General features: G+C 38.3%; 2 protein-coding genes across 2 annotated transcripts in view; both read left to right on the plus strand.

Annotated features, from left to right (window-relative positions):
* The window catches only part of Tmcc1 (transmembrane and coiled-coil domain family 1), a 147,806-nt gene that overhangs the window by 66,859 nt on the left and 58,848 nt on the right, over positions 1-22,099 (plus strand). The window lies entirely within an intron of this gene.
* Positions 6,479-6,917, plus strand: LOC114609212 (60S ribosomal protein L30-like). Its single transcript, XM_028753504.1, has one exon. The coding sequence runs from the start codon at positions 6,479-6,481 to the stop codon at positions 6,821-6,823; it is 345 nt and encodes a 114-aa protein (XP_028609337.1). The 3' UTR covers positions 6,824-6,917.

A 22,099-nucleotide genomic window follows, 5' to 3' on the forward strand; every position in this document is an offset into this window, starting at 1 on the left:
TTTATGTTTAAGAAATATTCTAGGACTGATGAGATAGCTCAGCAGTTAAGAGCACTGACTGCTCTTCCAGAGGTCCTGAGTTCAAGTCCCAGCAACCACATGGTGGCTCACAACCATCTGTTAGGAGGATTTGCAGATGTATATGCAGCAGAACACTCATGCATTAAATAAGTAAAATTTAAAAATAAAAGAAATATTCTATTGATGTCTGTTAGGTCCATTTGATTCTGGATGACCTGTCAGTTGGTGAGAGTCGGGTGTTGAAGTCTCCAACTATTAATGTGTGAGATTTGATGTGCATTTTAAGCTTTAGCAATGAATCTTTTACAAATATGGGTGCTCTTGTGTTTGGGGCATAGATGTTCAGAATTGAGATATCATTTTGGTAGATTTACCCTTTGATGAGTATGAAGTGTCCTTCCCTGTCTCTTTTGATTACTTTTGGTTAAAAGTATTTTATTAGATATTAGAATGGTTATTCCAGCTTGTTTCTTGGGTCCATTTGCTTGGGAAACTTTTTTCCAACCGTTTACTCTAGGGTAATGTCTACCTTTATTGCTAAGGTATGTTTCTTTGGCAATGAATCCATTTATATTGAGAGATATTAATGACCAGTGATTGTTATTTCCTGTTATTTTGATGTTGTCAGTGTTTGGTGTGTGTGTGTGTCTGTCTGTCTGTCTGTCTGTCTTTGTTTTAGCTGATACAGAATTATTTCCTGTGTTTTCTTGGATGTACTTATCCTCCTTATGTTGGAGTTTTCCTTCTAGTATTTTCTGTAGTACTGGGTTTGTGGATAGATATTGTTTAAATTTGGATTTGTCTTGAAATGTCTTTTTTTTTTCTCCATCTATGGTGATTGAGCATTTTACTGAGTATAGTAGTCTAGGTTAGCATCTGTAGTTTTTTTTTTTTTTTTTTTAGAGGTTGCAAGATATCTATCTGCCCCAGCCCTTTTAGCTTTTAGAGTCTCTGTTGAAAAGTCAGATGTAATTATGATAGATCTGCCTTTGTATGTTACCTGGCCTTTTTCCCTTGTTGCTTTTAATATTTTTTCTTTGTTCTGTAGATTTTGTGTTTTGATTATTATGTGGCAGGAAGATTTTCTTTTCTGGTCCCATCTAATCGGTGTTTTATCAGGTTCTTGAATATTTATAGGCATTTCTCTGTTTAGGTTGGGAAAGTTTTCTTCTATGATTTTGTTGAAAATATTTCCAGGGCTCTTCACCTTCTTCTATTCCTATTGTTATTAGGTTAGGTCTTTTTCATGGTATCCCAGATTTCCTGGATGTTTTGTGTCAGGAATTTTTTAGATTTAACATTTTCTTTGACTGGTGTATCAATTTCTTCAACAGTATCTTCTGTGCCTGAGAGTCTGTCTTCCATCTCCTGTATTCTGTTGATGCTTATGTCTGTAGTTCCTGTTCTCTTCCCTAGGTTTTCTGTCTCCGGGATTGCCTCAGTTTGTGTTTTCTTTATTGCTTCTATTTCCACTTTCAGGTATTGCAGTTTTATTTATTTCCTTCACCTGTTTAAAGATACACTATCTTTAAGGGATTTATTTGTTTCCTCTTTAAAGACCTCTACCTTTTTATTGTGTTTTCCTGTATTTCTTTAAGGTATTTATACATTTCCTCTCTAAAGGCCTCTATCATCTTTACAAGAGTGGATTTAAGGTCACTTCCTTGTTCTTTGGTTGTGTTAGGCTATCCAGGGCTTGCTGTAGTAGGGTACCTGTGCTCTGAAGGTGTCATATTGCCCAGGCTTTTGTTGATTGTGTTCTTTTGTGGGCCTTTAGCCATCTAGATGGCTTTGGTCCTTAGATATTCCTGTTGTAGTAGGTGTTGGAAGGTGGTCCTAGTGTGGCAAGCCTCTGTTGGGTATCCTTGGGGTATATGGTTCAGTATCCACAGGTGTGTATGGTTCAGGAGCTGCAGGTCCTGGATAGTTGAGGATCCACAGGTCTGATGAAGGTAGATGGAGAGGTGGTGGGAGAATAGAGGTCCTGGAATAGCAGGAATAGCAGGCTGCTCAGGGCAGCTTAGTTTGCCCCAGAGGATTCAGCAGGCAGGGAAAGCTTGATGATGATGAGGAGGAGGAGGAAGAGGAGGAAGAGGAGGAGGAGGAGGAGGAATGTTTTGTTTACATATATGTATTGCACCACATGCATGTGGTACCTGTGAACCCAGATTCAAATGCCTTTAGCCATTGTAACATCTCTTCAGCCCATATAGCTCTTTAAGTTAGAGGTTATTATTTACTTTACCAAAGTAATACATCCAATAATATGCTTTAATAATACTTCCAAATAATATGCTACAGAAAAGAGCCTTACAGACATGCTGAATAAAGGACCAAACACAGAACAATCTGATCCTCTTACATGAATCTATTTATACATTCTGTTACCCACTGTTATACAAGTGGATGAGTGACTGCTATAAGTTGGGGTTTTGGAAAAGGAACTTTTATTCTCCTGTAGTAATTGTCATCTTGGAGGTTTACTGTCTTCAGCAGCTAACTAGGCCTAGTCCTGGAAGCTTCTAGCCTCTGTACAACCTAATCTTGGCCTAAAATGTTTTCAACCTCTGAGACTTAACTGCTGAATAAGCTCACTCTTTCTTGTTCTTTTTGAGCTCTGGCTGGTTCACCTCAGTTGTTATGGTTCAAAACTCTCCTCCAAGCAGATTGATTCAATCTAGCCTGTGACCACCGCCCCCCCCCCCAACGCCCTTCCTCTCTTGAATTGGTCTGCTTGGCCTCATCCTAACTTTGCAATTAGAACTTTGGCAAGTTCTAATCTTCTGGCTTCTCATTCTCTAGTCCATTCTGTCTTCACCTGTGTCTAGCTTGTTCTTTCTCTGCAACATGCAGGACAGTGATAACATTGTCCTGGTAAAACTGCCTCCTCTCTTTTTTCCTCTCTGTACTGCTCTCTTAGGTTGCTTCCTTTTCCTCTTTTGTCTCGTGAGAGTTGAGCATATTCTATTCTGTCAAATCTTTCTCTGTTTCATTATGTTGTCTACCTCTCAATTAAATATCGCTTTCAAACATGGGTGCTTCCTTCCACAGACTAACTTTACCTTCATTGTTTGGGATTAAAGGTGTGTACTAAGGGTGTGTCTATATCCAGCCAGAGAGATTAATGGAGTGTGCTAAGGGCTGAGTCATACCACAACTAGAAACATGTTTTTCTAGTAAACATAATCTCAGAGTTCACAGTGTGATCAAATGCCCTGCAACAGGAGTTGGTAGCTAAGGTCACAGAGTTGCTTTGTGAAGGAATGACATATGTCACAATAGTAATATAAAAGTACATAGTTCTGAAAATTTCCTGAAAACTGTGCAATTATGCATTTTAAATGGATGAATTACCTGGTGTATGAATTCCATCTTAATAATAGTATTTATAAAAGCATTTATCACAAGATTGCTTTAAATTGTGAATGTACTTTGTTTACCTTTTAAATTGCACAACAGAATCATCAGTGCATCTATGCATGTTAGCACATATCTTTACAAATGCTTTAAACCCAAAATACTGTAAAAGACTGTATATGAAGTTGGAATGATTCAGGATTCTGAAACCTGGTGTCCTACCACATCCCAGCCCACACAGCATTGCTCTCTTACCCTGTATTCTAATAAGCAATTCTAGCCTTGTAAGCAAAGAAGTAATAATCCAAACATCTAGATTTGAGTATGCTTGAACCTTCCTCCCAAATCTGTACAGGTTAACTAACTTTTCCAGCTTCTTCCTTTCCTCATCCTTGTCTTCCCTCCCCACCTTAAGAAAGAAGGAAATTACCCTCAAACTTAACAGCAAAAGCCAATTTCTTCCTATTTCCTGCAGTTAGGATAATTAGCTGTATACTAACTAAAGTCACAAATGTAATTTATCAATGCAGTCCTATGCCCCCTAGAATCCTGATGACCTCTTGGCCCATGATTGTTCAGACATCTGTTTTCGTTCTTTTTTTTTTCTTTTTAAGATTTATTTATTTATGTATATGATACCCCATCTGTATTGCAAACTACCATTATAAGAAGTGTTTTATTTATTATGTACATTTAGACATAATTTATAAAAAAATGGAATAGAATCAAATTTTTTTAAAGTTGTATTATATGTTAGAAATTACAATGATGATGATAAATCTGTTCCTCCCTGACATCTAAAATGTTATTTGCCAAAACAGGCAATATGCTGAAAAATACCAACATTAGAAACATTCCTCTACCCATTCTTTTTTTTCTTTATTAAGATTTATTTTATGGTTTTATATGTATAAGTGTTTTACCTGAATGTATATGTGTGCACCACATGCACACATACCCAAGGAAGCCAGAGGGGAAAATGAATTCCCTGGAACTTGAATTATAGATGGTTTTTATCACCATGGTGCTAGAATTTAAACTCAGGTTGTCTGGAAGAGCAACCGAGTGCTTTTAAATGCTAAAACATCTCTCAAGCCCTTTTCTTTTCCTTTCTTCCATTTTTTTTTTGAACAGTTATCTTTTTCTGTCTAGTTTATAGCCACTCACTTGCTATTATAAGATCCCTCCCTCCCTGTTTACCAAGACAGGGTCTGATGTCATAGCCCTGGAACTCAATATGTAAATCAGGCTGGCTTCTAACTGGTAAGTGATCCTTCTGCTTCTGCCTTCCATGTGCTGGCTAGGGTGCTAAGTGTGAGGCAACATCAGCCGAGATCTTTTGCATGATTTCTTAAACTGTTATTTAATAGACTTCTTAATAAACCTCAATTGTAAATGTTTATTATTTTTATGTGAAATTTCTCCACGTATAAACAGAAATACAGATTGTTTTTTATTTGAAACTTGGAATATAGTTAGTAATACAGTATTACTGTTTCTATCTATCTTCACTATCTTCACCAAAAGTAACCCAAGCCAGCCAGAGGGAATAAAAATTTGGGAGTATCTGAAGAGCTTACTGTCATTGTCTGTGTTACTCTAATTTCATTTTAAATAAAGTATCACACCTACAACAATGTTTCAATTCTCTTTGACAAAAGCTGTTATTCTTTGCTGGCAGCTTCTAAGTAGTGCCGTCATTGTGAGGAAATGCAAAGGTCTTACCTTGTTACCATGTGAGAACATTCAGAGTATTGTCACAGACCAAAGGAAACTATCTCTGATAATCATCTAGATCAGTGGTTCTCAACCTTCCTAATATTGCAACCATTTAATGCGTAGCGCCAGCTTCGCCGATAAGGAAGACGCCACACACTATGAATTCTTCTAACACACGGTTTATTACAGCTCTTTTAGGTTGCAGGCGAGAGGGCCCCGAACTGCAGAAAAGCGGCTGCTTATATTGCCCAAAAAGTCCCAGCCCCTGGATCCTGGATGATCAATCAGTGCTCGGAACATAGCGTGTCTAATCTGGATTGGTCCCTGGCGTAAGCCTAAATTAGCGCGTGGCCCGCGCATGTGCATTAGCATCAAGGTCTTCCGTGAGGAACCCGGAAGCAGTCGTCGCCGCCATCTTGTAATGGCGATTGCAGCTCCCAACAATTTAATACACTTCTTTATATTGTGGTGACCCCCAACCACACACTATTTAGTTGCTACTTCAAAACTGCAGTTTTGCTACTGTTATGAGTCATAATATGAATGTCTGATGTGTAGGATCTCTGACATGTGACACCCAGGTTGAGAACTGCTGATCTAGATCCTCCTGCCTTAGCTTCCCAAGTGCTGGAATAGGATTATTGGCATGTGTCATCATGCCTAATATCTCCAAATTTACAAAAAGAAGTAGGTGTTCAAACGCAAGAAGCATTATAGAACTCCAAATAAGCATGACCGGAGAAGAAACTCTCCACAACATATTATAGTCAGGGTGTCAAAAATAGAAAGCAAGAGAAAAATACCAACAAATGGCAGACATGTATCTTTTTAAATCAGCAACCATAAAAACATGGAATGAACTATGTCAAGCTCTGAACATTAAAAAACAAAACAGCTATAAACTAAGAATGTTATAGCCTGAAAAGCTTATTTTTCAGAGTTTATAGAGAAATGAAGGTGTATTAAGACAAACACAATTAAGATGATTTATAACAAGCAAGCCAGCACTGCAAAAAGCTCTTAATGGAATATTTTACAGGGAAGAACAAAGTTAGCCTTCTTCATGTAAATACATGAAAGTATATACCCCATGAAAACAACAAATAAACAAACTTGGGAATGAGACAACCATGTTCAATACAATAGCTCATCAGACTCTCAAAACTAATACTGGAGAAGAATCAAACAAACAAACAAACCAAAAAAAAAAAAAAACAGTAATCCAACAACGTAGAACATCATCTAACAAATTTATAGAAAATAGTAAAGTCCTTGGTCCGCCTAGAAGAGCTTTGCATTGTGGGAACTCCTTCCTTTCTCGCTCCCGGGCCATCTTGGCGGCTGCTCTTGATTGGGGCTGTCTCGCACCTAAGGCAGGAAGATGGTGGCTGCAAAGAAGATGAAAAAGTCTCTGGAGTCGATCAACTCTAGGCTCCAACTTGTTATGAAAAGTGGAAAGTACATGCTGGGGTACAAACAGACTCTGAAGATGATCAGACAAGGCAAAGCGAAGTTGGTTATTCTCGCCAACAACTGCCCAGCTTTGAGGAAATCTGAAATAGAATATTATGCCATGTTGGCTAAAACTGGTGTCCATCACTACAGTGGCAATAATATTGAACTGGGCACAGCTTGTGGAAAATACTACAGAGTATGCACACTGGCTATCATTGACCTAGGTGATTCTGATATTAGAAGCATGCCAGAGCAGACTGGTGAGAAGTGAACAAGAAAGTTTTCCTTTAATAAAACTTTGCCAGAGCTCCTTTTGAAAAAAAAAAAATAAAGTCCTTTCTGTAATAATCTTAAATATAAATATAAACGACCTCAATTCAGCACTAAAATAATATAGACTAATGGATTTGATTAAAAAACAAAAAGCAAGCCGGGCGGTGGTGGTGCACGCCTTTAATCCCAGCACTTGGGAGGCAGAGACAGGCGGATTTCTGAGTTCGAGGACAGCCTGGTCTACCGAGTGAGTTCCAGGACAACCAGGACTACACAGAGAAACCCTGTCTCGAAAAACCAAAAAAACAAAACAAAAACAAACAAACAAACAAAAGGCAGCTATATGCTGTCACCAAGAAACACTAAGCAAAAATACCCAAAAATTTAGTGTCAAAAAATAGAAAATATGCCGGGGAGTGGTGGCTCACGCCTTTAATCCCAGCACTTGGGAGGCAGAGGCAGGTGGATTTCTGAGTTTGAGGCCAGCCTGGTCCACAGAGTGAGTTCTAGGACAGTTAGGGCTACACAGAGAAACCCTGTCTCAAAAAACAAAATAGAGGAGAAGGAAGAAGAAGAAAAGGAGGAGGAAAAAAAAGATATAATCACAGTAGACATTTATGCTTTAAATCTTATGTTAATTTTGGTGATGAATGGCTATTAGGTTTGGGTGATTTATCTTGTGTAGGGATATATTTAATTACCAACAATTGTGTGTCGTTAAATATGGGTTTATTAATATGTAATTGTAATATGTAATTGTTTAATAATATGTAATATGTAAATGATAGGTTTAACCCAGATCCAAGTAAGAAAGGACAAGGTAGAATCTCACAGTTCATGCAGAGAGTAACAATGCATTCTGTTATGGAAGTAATTATCCCTGCTCTGGTGGGATCTAGAGAATTGGCCTAGCTTTACTACTGACATCTGGATAACAGGAATGCTGGTTTTGGAAACCAAGTTTAAGAAAATTTTTACATAGTGGAAACATTCACTTCTGCCTAAATTTGTGAAAGTCCAGAAGTTTCTGTCCTTCTCACATGCAAAAGCAGATAGGCTCCCTGACACAGGGGGTGCTGAGGCTCCTCATTCCTAAGGACAGGAAGCCTAACACCTTAGAACTCAACATGAGTGTTAGAAATAGAAAAGATCACATCCATTCAGAGTTCTTTTTCTAATATGAAACTTTTAAATATTTACACCTGTTTCCATAGGATAGCTCCTTAAAAATAGACTGTATGATGCAAAGAATTCATATAGATTTTGAGACAAGCAAAGCATTCTTTGATTTAAAGGATAAAAGCACTCTGTCAGTGACACATCAAAGAAAGTATTTCTGATACAGTCCAGTGAAACTCTACAGGAAAAAAATACATTTTCAATAAAAATTAATGATAATGCAATGTTTATGTCCTGCTAAAAGACTACTCTTTCTACAGTCTGCAATATTTAAACAAAACGCAGCAGGTCCTCAGAATATTGGAATTTTTACAGGAAAGAATGTGTCAGTCTCTGGCAGAATTCATTCTGTCCGTACACCTGTATACCCGTATTCTGTTTGAGTGTGCATATGTGTTTCGAGAACATCCATTTGTCTAAAAACAAAGAGTTTGTCGCTTATAAGGGAAGATATCATAGAATTCATGCTCCGTATTAGATATTCCTTCTCTTTATTATCCTATATGCCACTTCAGAATCAAACTGGCATAACAGTAGGTAGATGTAGCAGTGAACATCTTTAATCCCCGCACTCTAAGTTATGAGTGTAGTTTAAAACATAGCTTTAAATGAAGGGATTTATTTATAAATAAATGAACCAGATATTATGTATATGCCCCTTAAAAGAGCTGTCTTGTGTTACTAAGCTTTTGAATGAAACATGATTTATAAGGCAATCCTAGATGCTGAAAGAAGAATTTTTTAATTAAATATCAAAATGATAACTATATAAGACAACTTCTGAATACATCTGTTACAGACAAATTTCTTCAGTGAATGATTAAGGTTTTAAAGAACAAATAGGAACTTAGATCTGAACTCATTCTGGTTATGCTTAAGACTAGACTACAGTTTCAATTCTGGTCTGCATGAGAGCCAAAGCAAAAGGGTTACTTAAGGAACCTTAGCCTTGGATCCAGGTCTATTCTGGGCTTATACATAAATTTATATGTATGTCCATTTGTTTCTGGAGCAGAAATGGGTTGAGTTGTTGTTGTTATCACCTTTTCAGTATATTATCGCCCCCCCAAAAGAAGTTGAAATGTTTAAAAAAAAAAAAGATGGTAGGTAACTAAGAGGACTTGCATTTATTTTTAGAAATCTTTATAGTCTATATTAATAGGGCATGTAATATAAACGCTTAATCTTCAATTATATGGAGAATTAGCAATTTATTAGTATATGCCTTAAAAGTTATACTAATCTATTGATATATTTTATTCTCACAGCAGTAAATCAGAGTAAATATGATCCGTTTGTACTGATAAAACTGAAACTTAGATTAAAAGCTAGCCCAAGGTCACAAACTAACAGTAGCCCTGAAAGGCAGCAGTTGTTTCTTGTTCCAGTTCGCTCCAACCCAGAGCCTGCTATGGGCCAGTGTGAGGTGCTAATGAGATAATATTGACCAGAACTGAACCTTGCTCTCCACACTGGAAAAGAATTCAAAGAGGTCAAGTACAGAGAACTAAAAAACTAGGGCCAGTGAGATGGCTCAGTGAATAAAAGTGCTTGCCACCAAGTGACAATCTGAGTTTGATTTCTGGAATTCAAGTAGTGGAAAGATAGAACAGTCTCCCACAAATTGTCCTCTGACCTCCACTCATGGAATGTTTGAAACACACACTAAATAAATATGAGAATTAAATTAGTGTGACTTCCTCTAATCCTAAAAACAATGATATGGTAATTATTTCTACATTCTCAATATTGACCCCTTTTTTTAAGTCTTCCAACATCTTTATGGGAAAGCACTTCTTACACAAGTACACAAGTTGAAGCAGTGTATAAATGACTTAGCCCACTGTCAAGTGCATTAACAGAAACAAGAGTTTTAGACCAGGATTGCTAATATTTCATATTGCACAGGAGTCTACATACTTTCAAAAATAAATTTTAAGACGAAATATCTATTGAATCTTCTCCAGGATACTTTTTTTTTCTTCTCAGCTGAGTCAGGGATGTGGCTGGAGGGATAAAACCCTGAGGATCCAAAGTGTCTGGCAACGTTACCCTAGGGGACCGCACACCACAGCTGTAGATGAGCACATTTCCCATCGGTATTTGCTCTGAGCACAAGGGTTCTTGTAGAAACAGCTAGGCTAAAGAAGTCAGAGCTGTTTTTAGCAGAGGTTGATCTTCAGGGCTATGCTAAGAAGCTGCCTCCTAGTCTTCTGACTATGCACTTGAAAGAGAGACTGCTGAGTGGGTGATGGATATGACGACAAGGTGCTTTGTAATCTCTTCATACAAGCCAAAGAGTAGAGTGAGTTTCCAAACACATGAGTACGTGTGGAAAGCTGTAAGCACATACTCTTCTGTTGTGTTTGTCTGGATTTTTGTGCTCTTAAACTAGAAAATCTATTATATTGCATGGACACATGGAATCTTCATGTCATTCATCACATAACAATGTACTATTTTCTGAGAAATTGCATTCTCTTTGTTACATCATAGAGATAAAGTTGTTTCACTTTCTGAAATATGAATTTTATTTTCTGTGATTAGTAATTCTTGATGTGCTCTAAAAATTTAACAAAATTATCATTAAAAGTACAAATGGGCTTTATACAATGAAAAACCTAGATTTTGAATTCCTTCTTTGACTCCTGTCATCTGCTACCTTGAGCGCAATTCCTGTCCTCAAAGCTTTATCTTTGAGTTGAGGGTTGTGGTGATAGTCATGACCTAGGACTGTTAGGAGGATTATGTTCACTGTATGTGTATAAAACCCACAGAGTCGAATCCAGGGACTTGCATGGAACTGTACCCCCAGCCCATAAAACTCTGTATGGAGATGTGTGTTATTATTGCACACTCACTTTTATTTTCTGTAGAAAATTGTGAAGATAAATGTGTTCTTTCAACATAAAACTACTTGATGTTCTAAAAACTCTGTGACAAGCCATCCTCATTGTCACTGGTTTCATCTGTTCCCTTGACTTATTAGCAAAGCTGTTAAACCTTACAGTATTAAACCTACAGGGTGAAGCTGTAGGGCTCTTGTGTCTTACAACACTTAAACATTAATTTTGTGCCTAGTATGGTACATGGAATAGTATTAGTGAAAATGAATCTGTGTAAAAACTTGGATTTTTGTTTTGGAGTTTATTGTTGATGTTGTTGTTGTTGTTAGGTTGGTTTTTTTGTTTTTGAAGTAAGATTCCATGTAACAGACTGGCCTCACTCTAATTGGAGCTGACCTTTGAATTCATGATCATTTTAGCTTCTGTGTCCTGAGTGCAGAAAGTACTGGTTTGTACCGTTAGACCTAGAAAACTTGAATAATGACTTTTAAAAATTATTTTAAATCCTTGCTCTTTGATGCCTTTGGAGCTTAAGAGTCCTTTCACTGTGAACAGTCTCATTAAGAGTCATCATGGCTGTGCCTGCTCTTTGGAAAACACGTGCAACTTGGCAAATGAAACTACCAACATGCAAAGAAAGGCTTTGATTTTATATGACAGGTTTTCTTTTTAACTCAAATTAGAAGATAGATAACAAGGAGGCTATGGATGTTAAATGATGATCTTAAAGCTTATTAACTGAACCCACAAATGCCTCTCAACCATGTTAATTAACTTTGTTTTAAAAGGTATGAATCAAGATTTTCTTTAAATGTGGTGCTAGGTAGGAATCAAACTCAGAGCCTGACATGTGCTAGGTAAGTGCACTACCTCTGAGTTACTGTCCTAACCCAAGGTTTTTGTTTTTTTTTTTCTTGTCAGAAAAGAGTATTTTATAGATAAGTTAAACAATTTTATGTGCCAACTATAATATGTATGCATCCTTGATCTGCTGCATATAATAAAGAGGTCAACGATTAAGGTGGATATTTTTATTATTGTGATGATGATGATGTACGTGTAACTCTAGAGACAGGAGCATGTGCATGTTGGAGTGCAGGAGCAAACAGAGCCATCTCTCTAGCACCAAGAGGGGACTACTTTATAAGAGACTAAGTTCCTATCAAGAATCCTTGTCACCGGGCGGTGGTGGTGCACGCCTTTAATCCCAGCACTTGGGAGGCAGAGGCAAGCGGATTTCTGAGTTCGAGGACAGCCTGGTCTACAGAGTGAGTTCCAGGACAGCCAGGACTACACAGAGAAACCATGTCTCGAAAAACAAACAAACAAACAAAAAATAATTTAAAAAAATAAAAAAGGAAAAAAGAAGAGAATTTTTACAAAGGGAACTCAGAGACTTCCTAAGGGCTGTGGCAGTTGGTCTTTGAAGGTCACAGTGGCCTTGCGTGTGTAGATGCAAAAGGTACCACATGATCCTTACAGTGGCCAAATAATCCAGTTGTTGTTGAGCTGCTGTCACGGTGTGGTTCTGATAACAGTGAAACAGAAATAGAAGTAGCAGGGCAGTTACCCCTCCATTAGGATATATAAGTTAAGATGATGCATCTTCTTTGGGAATTGGTTAATCAGCTGAGATAGGCCACAGTAAGGGAGTATCAAAAGCAGTTAAATAACATCTTAAAGTCAAGCAAGTAATTCACTCTCTCTAAGTCTTAATTTTTTCATCTTCAAAAATGAAGCCAATAACTATGGATGTGGGATGGCACATGCCTGGACTCTTAGCACCCAGAGGGCTGAGATAGGAGGACAGAAAGTTCAAAGCCAGCTGAACTTTCCTTCTGAGAGCTCAGCATGTGAGTGATCACAGTTCTTTTGGTGGTTATAGTAACAATAGTACTTGTTTTTAATTTTAAGTCAACATACAAAGTTGCAGGTTTCATTATGGCATTTTCATACATACATTATTATACTTGGGGGGGTTTCATCTCCTTCCCTATAGCCTTCTCCGACTCCTCTGTCCCACTCTTGTTGACACCTTTCCCTACAAGTTAGTCTTCCTTCTGCTTTCATGTCGCATACATTTTCCTCCCCCTTTGTGATCTTCTCCTCCCCATTGATGATCCTCTTTCTATTTTCATGATCTTACATGTGTGTATGGACACGTACATATACACATTTAGATACTACATATGAGAGGAAATGCAGTATTTGAGTCTTACTTATTTCACTGAACATGATATTTTTCAGTTCCATCCATTTTCCTGCACATGTCATTTTTCTTTATGGACAAATAAAATCCCATTATTTATGTGTGCTACATCTTTTTTAATTCATTCTTCCAATGATGGACATTTAGGCCAGTTCCCCTTTTTTCTGAAGTTTATCTACTACTGTGGTATGTATATGTTCATGGGTACATGTGTGCTGCTACATCATGTGGAGGTCAGAAAACAACATTCAAGAATCAGTTCTCTCTTTCTGCTAAGGTCAACAGGCTTGCACAGCAAGTGCTTTTACCTACTAAGCCATCACATCCCATTCCTGGTTCTATTTCTTAGCTATTATAAATAGTGAGTGTATCGATAAATATAGATACCCTGTGTCTCTGTCTTTTGAATTAATGTCTTTTGGGTATATTCCTAGGAGTGGCATAGTTATGTTCTAGTTTAGTCTTTGGAGGACCCTCTACAGTGAGTTCTGTAGTGCATATACCAGTTTATATCTCTACCAGTAGTATAACATGTCCTCTTTTAGATATGAGGCAGACTGAGCTTCTTAAGCCTTATCTACACCAGTAATTGGTACTCAAACTGGGATTGGATCTGTTTGCATCTCCCTGGGGCTGGGACTCTTTTTTAAGTGTCATTATGCTACTAATCCAGTACAATTTACATTAAACTCACATTGATACTAAGAGCTATGATAACTAAAAAAGAAGGAGTAATTGTCTTAGAAAATATTTCATAGGGAAATTACTTTTTAAAGCAGATTTTTGAGCCAGTCACACACCTTTGCTCCAAGCTCTGGGGAGGTATCCCCAGAATCTCTGAATTTGAGGCCAGCATGGTCTACTGGAGAGTTCCAGGTCAGTCAAGGGGCCCACATTTTGAAACCTTGACTCAAAAAACAAATACCACAGCCTTTAGAAATACAACTCACATGCCATAATATTTACCCATTGGAAGTGTATAACCATGGCTCTTAGCATATTGATGGAAGTAGTAACCATCATCACTCAGCTACACAGTATTTTCATCACCTCTAAAGAAACCCCTTGGTCCTTAGCCACCAGTTTACCCTATACAACTTCTAATCTTGTGGTTTCTCTATATTTCGCTGTTTCAGCCTCCCTTTTCAAAGTAAATTGTAAATGCTCAGTCACAAGGACCAGTGTGCAGAGAAGCTTAGAAAATGGGATAGCTATTTATGACATAAAGCTAGTATAATGTGGGGATGATACTTATGCCAGTCATCCAAGCACTCAAGAAGCCAAAATAGGCTTGCAAGTTTGAGGCCAGTCTGCACTACACAGTTCTATGCCAGCCTGAGCTACAGTTAGACTCTGCCTCGGCAGTGGGGGTGGAGGAGACAAGACAATGACACAGCTAAGACAAGAGTCCAAGACAATTAACTGAATGGTAGAAAAGTAAGGATGTTGATAGACTTTAAGTTCTTGGTTCTCATACTAACTTATATTAGATGTGTAACCTTTATTAAGCCTTCAAAGAAGGCCATGCTATGTATAAGACCCCATATAAGCCTCAACCCTGTGTTTTCTAGAATAATGATATGAAAAGCCATGTGCATAAAAGGGATTGTAATTGCCTGTGTCTTGTCAGTTATTGCTGGTTTAAGTTGTAAGATTGATAATACCTGCAGTAGGATAGTACCCTGTGTTCATAAACTATATCCTAAGTTCTGCATGTATTGGTTCAATCAATTACATTCCAAAACTATCCAAGGGGGAATTTTTTTTCTAAACATACACAGGCATTTTTTGTTATTATTTCCTAAACAATACAGTGTAATAGTTGCTTACAAGGAAAATTGTGTTATATCAAATGGGAGAATATGTGTGATTCGGTGCAAATCTGACACTGTGTCCATATGTATACATGTTTATGTATGTTTATAGATGCACATACATGTGGAAGCCAGAGGTCAGCCTTGAGTATTGTTTCTCATGAATTTCTACCTTGTTTATTTGGGTATGTGCTTGTTATAATTCTTTTTTTTCTTTTTAATTACATTCACTTAAGCTTGTACATGCATGCCTATGCACACTGTGGCTTATGTGTGGAAGGAAGGACAACTTGCAGGAGTCAGATCTCTACTAATGCCATGTGGACCCTGTGGATTGGACTCAGGCCATCAGGCTTGGTGGCAGATACCAACTGAGCCATCTCAGTTGTCCCACCTTGATTTTTGAGACAAAGCCTCTTTGTGGGATCTGGGATCTTACTGAGAAGGCTATGCTGGTTGGCCAGTTAACACTAGGGATCCGTCTGTTTTCAGCTCTCCGATGCTGGTGTTACAAATTCATGCTGTCATACCTGACTTTTTATGTAAGCACTGGGAAATGGCATGCCTGCATGACAAGCTCTAGATCTATATTTCCTTGCTTTCTACACTATTTTATATAAGGGACTTAAACATTCGCAGATTAAGTTCAAGGAAGATGGCTATAGCCTCTGATCCCCCCCCCTTGAATACTGATGGCTGACTCTGTTCAGTGTAGTGTGAGAACAGTAGCTGATAGTACATGTGTCTCTGTTCTTCAAGGGATGCAGGATCCTTAGAAAAAAACCTGTGACCACCAGGTCTGAAAGTTGTACCATCAGTGGAGTAGAGATACATACAGTACTAGTCCAGTTCTGCCTGATGTCTCTATTGCCACCATTACTGTAGCTGGAAAGATACTAGATTCTGGGAGGAATGGGATGAAAGATTAAGATTATTAGAAAGCCGGCCAGTGGTGGAGCACACCTTTAATCCCGGCACTTGGGAGTCAGAGGCAGGTGGATTTCTGAGTTTGAGGCCTACAGAGTGAATTCCAGGACAGCCAGGGATATACAGAGAAACCCTTAAACAAAACAAAGATTATTAGATATATAAGAGCTTGGTTGGTGATCTCAGAGGTAAGGTGGAACAGTGCCCTATGTTCACAAGGTCAAAGGTGCCCTATGTGATTAATCTGTAAGGCCCAGAAGAGCTGAGCTTGGAAGTACAGTCACATAGAGCTTATCTAGTTGTACACTGGAAACTCTGCATTTCTTTAAGTCAAAGGAAAGACAGGATCAGTGAAGTGATGAAGTCACAGTGGGCAGAAGAGGTAAGTACTGGAAGCTGAGGAGTAAAGCTTGGGGAATGACAGACTTGGCTTTTGAAGTATGAAGAGGTCTTTTCCTAGAAGTCTCATATTCATACTCCTGTTTAAATTGAACATATATTTTTGTCTGTGTAGTAAATACCTATCTGTACTAAAATTCTGTGTCTTTCAGTTTGTCAGTTATTTTAAAATTTGTGTGTCTCATTTCCTTATATCCTGATATGAGGAGGTAAAATCACTTTAGTAGGCATCAATAACATCTCACATACACAGAATCTTGAATAAGTGCTTAAAACTGTAGACCAATATATCACACAAAAGCACAGAGAGATTCCATGGACTAGGGTGAGACAGATTTGTCTTTGTTGTTTCTTAGTAACCCCATCACTTTCTATGTCTACAGAATTCTAACTCTTCCAGCTCCTGCAGAAAAGCTCTTTTTCTCTTTTTCCCTAAGTCATTCTTCAGATGTTGCTTGATCTTCAGTTTTCTAAAGTTTTGCAGCTTCTTTAAAGTTTTGTTGTGTTTTGTTTTGTTTTGTTTTGTTTTGTTTGCCTAATTCTGGGTCACCAGAAATTGGTTGCAAGAATAGTGTTTCATCTTATGTTCTGTGGGGCAGGAGTAGACTATTGTCACTGTTTGTTTGACTCGAGTACTTGCAGTCTGTCATGTTGGGTCATATCAGTGAGTGGCTGGTTCCATGGCAGTACAAGCATTTGGCAGCTGCTTGCTCACATCTCAGCTAACCAAGAAGATAAGACAGACCTGATGGTCACACTCATTTAAGCCTTTCTCAACCTTCCTGTGGTGAATTCTCTAAGCATCTTTTTAGTACTTTGTAATGAAGCTCTGCTCTTGGAGCAGTCACTTTAGCCTGAAAGTAAATTTTTTTCAGTATTCCTGCTTTTATTGTTTTGGTGTTAGGAATCTAACCTAGGGCCTCATTCATTCTAGGCAAATACTTTACTACTAAACCAACATTCTTGATTTTTATTTAATACTCATGGGTACTTGGAATAAACTATGTTAATGATCATTGCAGACTGCGTCTTCCAATAGTTGAGAGCTCCTGGGAGCTGAGCAACATTGTCTGGGAATATAAACTAAACAGATACACCAGAAAAAGAGTTAAGAAAGACCATACCACTTTTACTCCTTCATCTGTCCTGTGCTGTTTCTCTTTTGTACCAAGTACAAAGGTCAGGGTTTGTCACTGTGCTGCATCTATTGCTGCTGACTTGAAGTTATCAGGTGATAGACCTGCTGCTCTCTGATGGAGTTTAGCTTTCAGAGATACTGGTATGTCCACTGGCACAGAGATACTCAGGACTTTGAACACTAATTCTGATCACCTTCCAGTTTCTCCATGGAACCCTCTATAAATGGTCTAAGAGAGTAGATCTGAGATTAAAGAATGGAGTAGGAAAGGTAACTGGTATATGTTTTCAACATGAGAGATATGAGTCACATGAAGACCAAGTAAGGAAGTTTGGAGATCACAGAGACCTGACTTTGCTTTTGCTTTTATTCTGCTCAGCTTCCCAGAAGTAGGAGGACTGAATATACATACAAACAAAAAAACAAACATACATACGTACATACATACATACACATATACATGCACACACACACACACATATATATGACATTTGATTTGAAAAAAAGCATTAGTTAAAAGAAAGCAAATAACTGCTCATTTTGTGTGTGTACATTTGCATGTAAATGATTCTTTTTTGGTTTTTCGAGACAGGGTTTCTCTGTATAGTCCTGGCTCTCCTGGAACTCACTCTGTAGACCAGGCTGGCCTCGAACTCAGAAATCTGTAAATGATTCTTTATCTAAGGTCCCCCTCCTGTTTTAAGTAGTGTTTAAGATCAAGGGATCTGAAATTGCAGAATAGTTTTCTAAATCCTTTCTTTGAATACCTCATCTACACAGCAATGGATCCATTATGTGATGAGGAACTAAAATGGGTGGGGGATTCCTTAGCTGTTACTACATAGTTCCTTGCTGTTGCCCTCAGTGAATTCAACCTTGTGTTGACCGTCTTCTGTTAAAAGCCCAGATTAAACTCTGACATTTGAAATCATTATGCAAAGAGGTATATGGACTGTGTGTCACTTAGACTGTTTCCCAGTATCAAGTAAGATTACCAAAAAGCTGCAGGTTTTGGCTGGTTCCTGTATTGAATATAAGAATCTAGCCACTGAACCCTGATTGTGCAGCAAGCCTTTGCTTCACCTTATAGACATAGATAAGAATCATCTATGAAGGATGCCTTCCTACCTTTCATAAAATCATTGTTAAAATTTTTCTTACACATTCATCTACATACATATTTCTTGCTTCATTTAAGTTCTTGATGAATTCTCTAATACTTTTTTTAACAGCTAACAAAAAATTAATAGTGAAAACTGGTGTTGCCAGAAAAAAAGTCCAAAGTGCTCAATTGTATTAACTTTAGTTTATATCAGTCTGTGTAGTTCAATTATCTTTCTTCTCCCCTCCCTGCCCCCTCTCCCCTCGGAAAGCTTAGGACCGAACCTAGGACCTCTACCACTGAGCTAAATCCCCAACCCCTGTCTTTCTTCTTATTCTCCTTTATATTTTGGTCTTGAATCATATTTCTTTTGTTGTTGTTGTTTGTTTTTTCGAGACAGGGTTTCTCTGTGTAGCCCTGGCTGTCCTGGAACTCACTCTGTAGATCAGGCTGGCCTTGAACTCAGAAGTCTGCCTGCCTCTGCCTCCCAAGTGCTGGGATGAAAGGCGTGTACCACCACTGCCCAGCTTGAATCATATTTCTTACTGAGCTTTTAAATACACATAAACTTGTTTTTGTTTTATTTGAAAAAGAGTCTTTGTAGCCCAGGCTAACCTCATATGTGCAATGATCGTTCCACCTACCAGATGTTGTAACTACTAGCCTATGGAAACATCACACGTAAACTTTGTAACTTATCTTAAAATCATTTTTTGGAAATAAAGTAGAATGTGAATTAAGCAAACACACACACACACAAACCATGCTAGGCAAACAATCACTGGACTACATCATCAGCTCTCACATATATTTGTAAATATTTTGGATTGGGTAATTTATACCCAGGGATTTGATTTCCCACAGTTTTGGAGTCCCAAGATCAAGGTACAAGCAGATTAATTTTTGTGGATGGCCTGTTCCCTTTTGGATGGTGCTTTCTTGTTGTATCCTCATCTGGTAGAAGACACAAGAGAGTTACAAGAAGTCTTTTATAAGGGTACTGGTTCTGTTTCTGAAGGTGGTTAAGAAGTCACTTGTCAAGATGGAGGCTGAGGACTGATCACCGACATTTGAGCTGTGGGCACAGAGATCCACAGGTTTAACAGCATGTATGTGTATTCTTGACTAAGGCAGTGTCAGAATATTAGGGTTGTTAATGTGCTTTTGCTCTGCTAGGGATTCAACCCAGGGCCCTGCACAGGCCAAACAGGTACTGAGCCACTCCATTGGGTGCTAGCAGCGTAAGTGGCACATAAGCTGTGTAGGTTTTCCTTTCTGTTTCTTGTGGTATAAATATTTTAAGCATAAAAATGAAGAGAATAGCATAACAAAATAACACATTAACAGTGGCCAAGCTTTTTGCAGTATTTGCTTGATACAGAGTTTACTTTTATGTGCTACTCCTTGATCTGCTCAACTTCTTTAGAGGTAGTTTTCTAAAGTTTTTTTTTTTTTTCTCTCATCAATAACACTTGTCTGTATATTACGGGGGACCATCTGAAATGTCAACTTAGTTAAATTAAGAAGCACCCAAGAGATTAGTAAAGTACACCTCTAGGTGTATCTAGAGGTGTTGCTAAAGGATTGAGGAGGGCAGGGTGTCACACCATTATTGTGGCAGTACCACCGCTCAGCTTGAGGCCTGGATGGAATAAAAGGCGCAAGGAGGAAGGAGCTCAACTACAGGCTTGCTTTCTCTCTACTTCACAGCCTCCAGGACAGAAGCTCTGTGTCCCCCCAACCCACACCCCCCAGCTGATAGCTGACATTTCAGGAAATGTGAGCTTGTGAGCCTAAATGTCACAAGCCTAAGTGGTTCAGCCTAGTGCTTAGACTGGGACATAAGATATGGCTTGTTACCCCTTTGCTGTCTTTCCCACCAGCAGGTGACTGAGCTGAATGCAATTGTAGCACAATGGTGTAAGCACAGAAGTTATGATTAAATGTCAGGTAAATGGGGTTTTTGTTGTTTTTTCTGGTGTTTGTAATATCATACTTGTATTAGATACTTCACATGAAGAAGCTGGTAGGATTGATTAAAAGTTGTTCTAGGTGAGTCAGGGAATGAAATGCATTAACTAAAGGACTATAAATTTCTGTAATGTCCTGTTCTTAGGATACATGAAATTTTTTCCTTCAGTAATAATCTAACCTTAGCTTATTATGAGTCATTTTACTTTGTAGACTTTTTTATTCTGAGAGTGGTGGCTCACCACCTTTAATCCCAGCACTCCAGAGGCAGAGGCAGGAGAACCTATAAACTCAGCCTGGTCTACATAGTCAGCTCTAGGATAGCCAGTACTATGAAAAGACCTTGTCTAAAAAAAAAAAAAGGAAAGAAAAGGAAAAAAATTTTTTACAGGTATTTAAAAATATTTTCTTTATATACCAAGTTAGTAAGCTTTTTTTTTCTATGAATTTTTTTTCTTTTTAAATTTTTCTTTCTTTTGTTATTTTTTTTTAAACATTTTGTTACTTTGTTAAAAACTTAAGGATAGAGTGGGCTGGACAGATGGTTCATCAGGTAAGCAAAGACCATCAGTCATAGCAACCTGAATTCAAGGTGGAAGGAGAAATTAATCCTGCTAGTTGTGCTCTAACCTCCACAACAATGACGTGATTTCCCCCAGCCCAACTAACCCCTGTAATGAGCAAAAAGCAGCACAGTCTACCAGGGTCAGAGTATACCTCCCAGCTCAGCATCCTGTCCTAGAAGCACAGCACAGGCGAACTGCACTAATGGAGTCCTGCTACCTCCTATGGCAACAGTGCCTTTTGGATCCCTCCTGAAGGGACTGCCTGATGTATATTTAAAAACAAAAAGCTAGATCTACAGAACAGGGCATGCTGTGAGCACAGGAACCATAGCACACTGCTTACCGAGTGCTCTATACCTCATTGCTTTGTATATGTCTTTTGTTTAGTTAGTTGTTTTTGTTTTTGTTTTTGTTGTTGCTATGGCTGTTTTATTTATTTTTTTAGACAGGACCTTACTATGTAGCCCTGACTGGCCTACCACTTACTATGTAGACCAAACTGGTGTTTGGTCACATTCAGAAATCTGTCTGCCTTTACCTCCACTTCCTAAGTGCTGGAATTAAAGGTCATGCTCAATAATTTTGTTTGTTTTTGCACTGCTGAGGATAGAACTCAGGATCTTAGGTTTGCTAGATAAGCATCATTGAGTCACATCTTTGATCCTTTTTTTTTTTTTTAAAGACAGAATCTCTAACACTTACCATAAAACAATTACTTGAAAACATTGAAAGGTGTGCTGTAAAGGTCATTTCTTTTCACAGAAGTGATGCTCCAGTCTAGGTTTAACAAGCACATGAGGCAAGAAGTGTACTTGGTCTCATTCTAATGCAGGTGGAGACGGTGTCTTTTCCCTGTTGTCTGGCCTTACAGTGTTGAAATTGGCTAGTTTTTAAAAGAATTAGAAGGAAATGAAGGAAAGGAGGAAGGGAGGTGAGCTACTCCATACTATTCAGTTCCTGGAAGAGGGCAGGTGGGGAGAGACAAAAGTTTTACCTGGTGAGAGAGATGAAAATATTTGCATAAGGACTAGGCTTAGTATCTCATGCCTTTAATCCCAGCACTTGGGAAACAGAGGCATGCAGATCTCTATGACCTGGGGGACAGTCAGGACTTCTTAGTAAG

This window comes from Grammomys surdaster, unplaced genomic scaffold (genome assembly GCF_004785775.1).
Source record: "Grammomys surdaster isolate TR1022 unplaced genomic scaffold, NIH_TR_1.0 125950, whole genome shotgun sequence".
Classification (NCBI taxonomy): Eukaryota; Metazoa; Chordata; class Mammalia; order Rodentia; family Muridae; genus Grammomys; species Grammomys surdaster.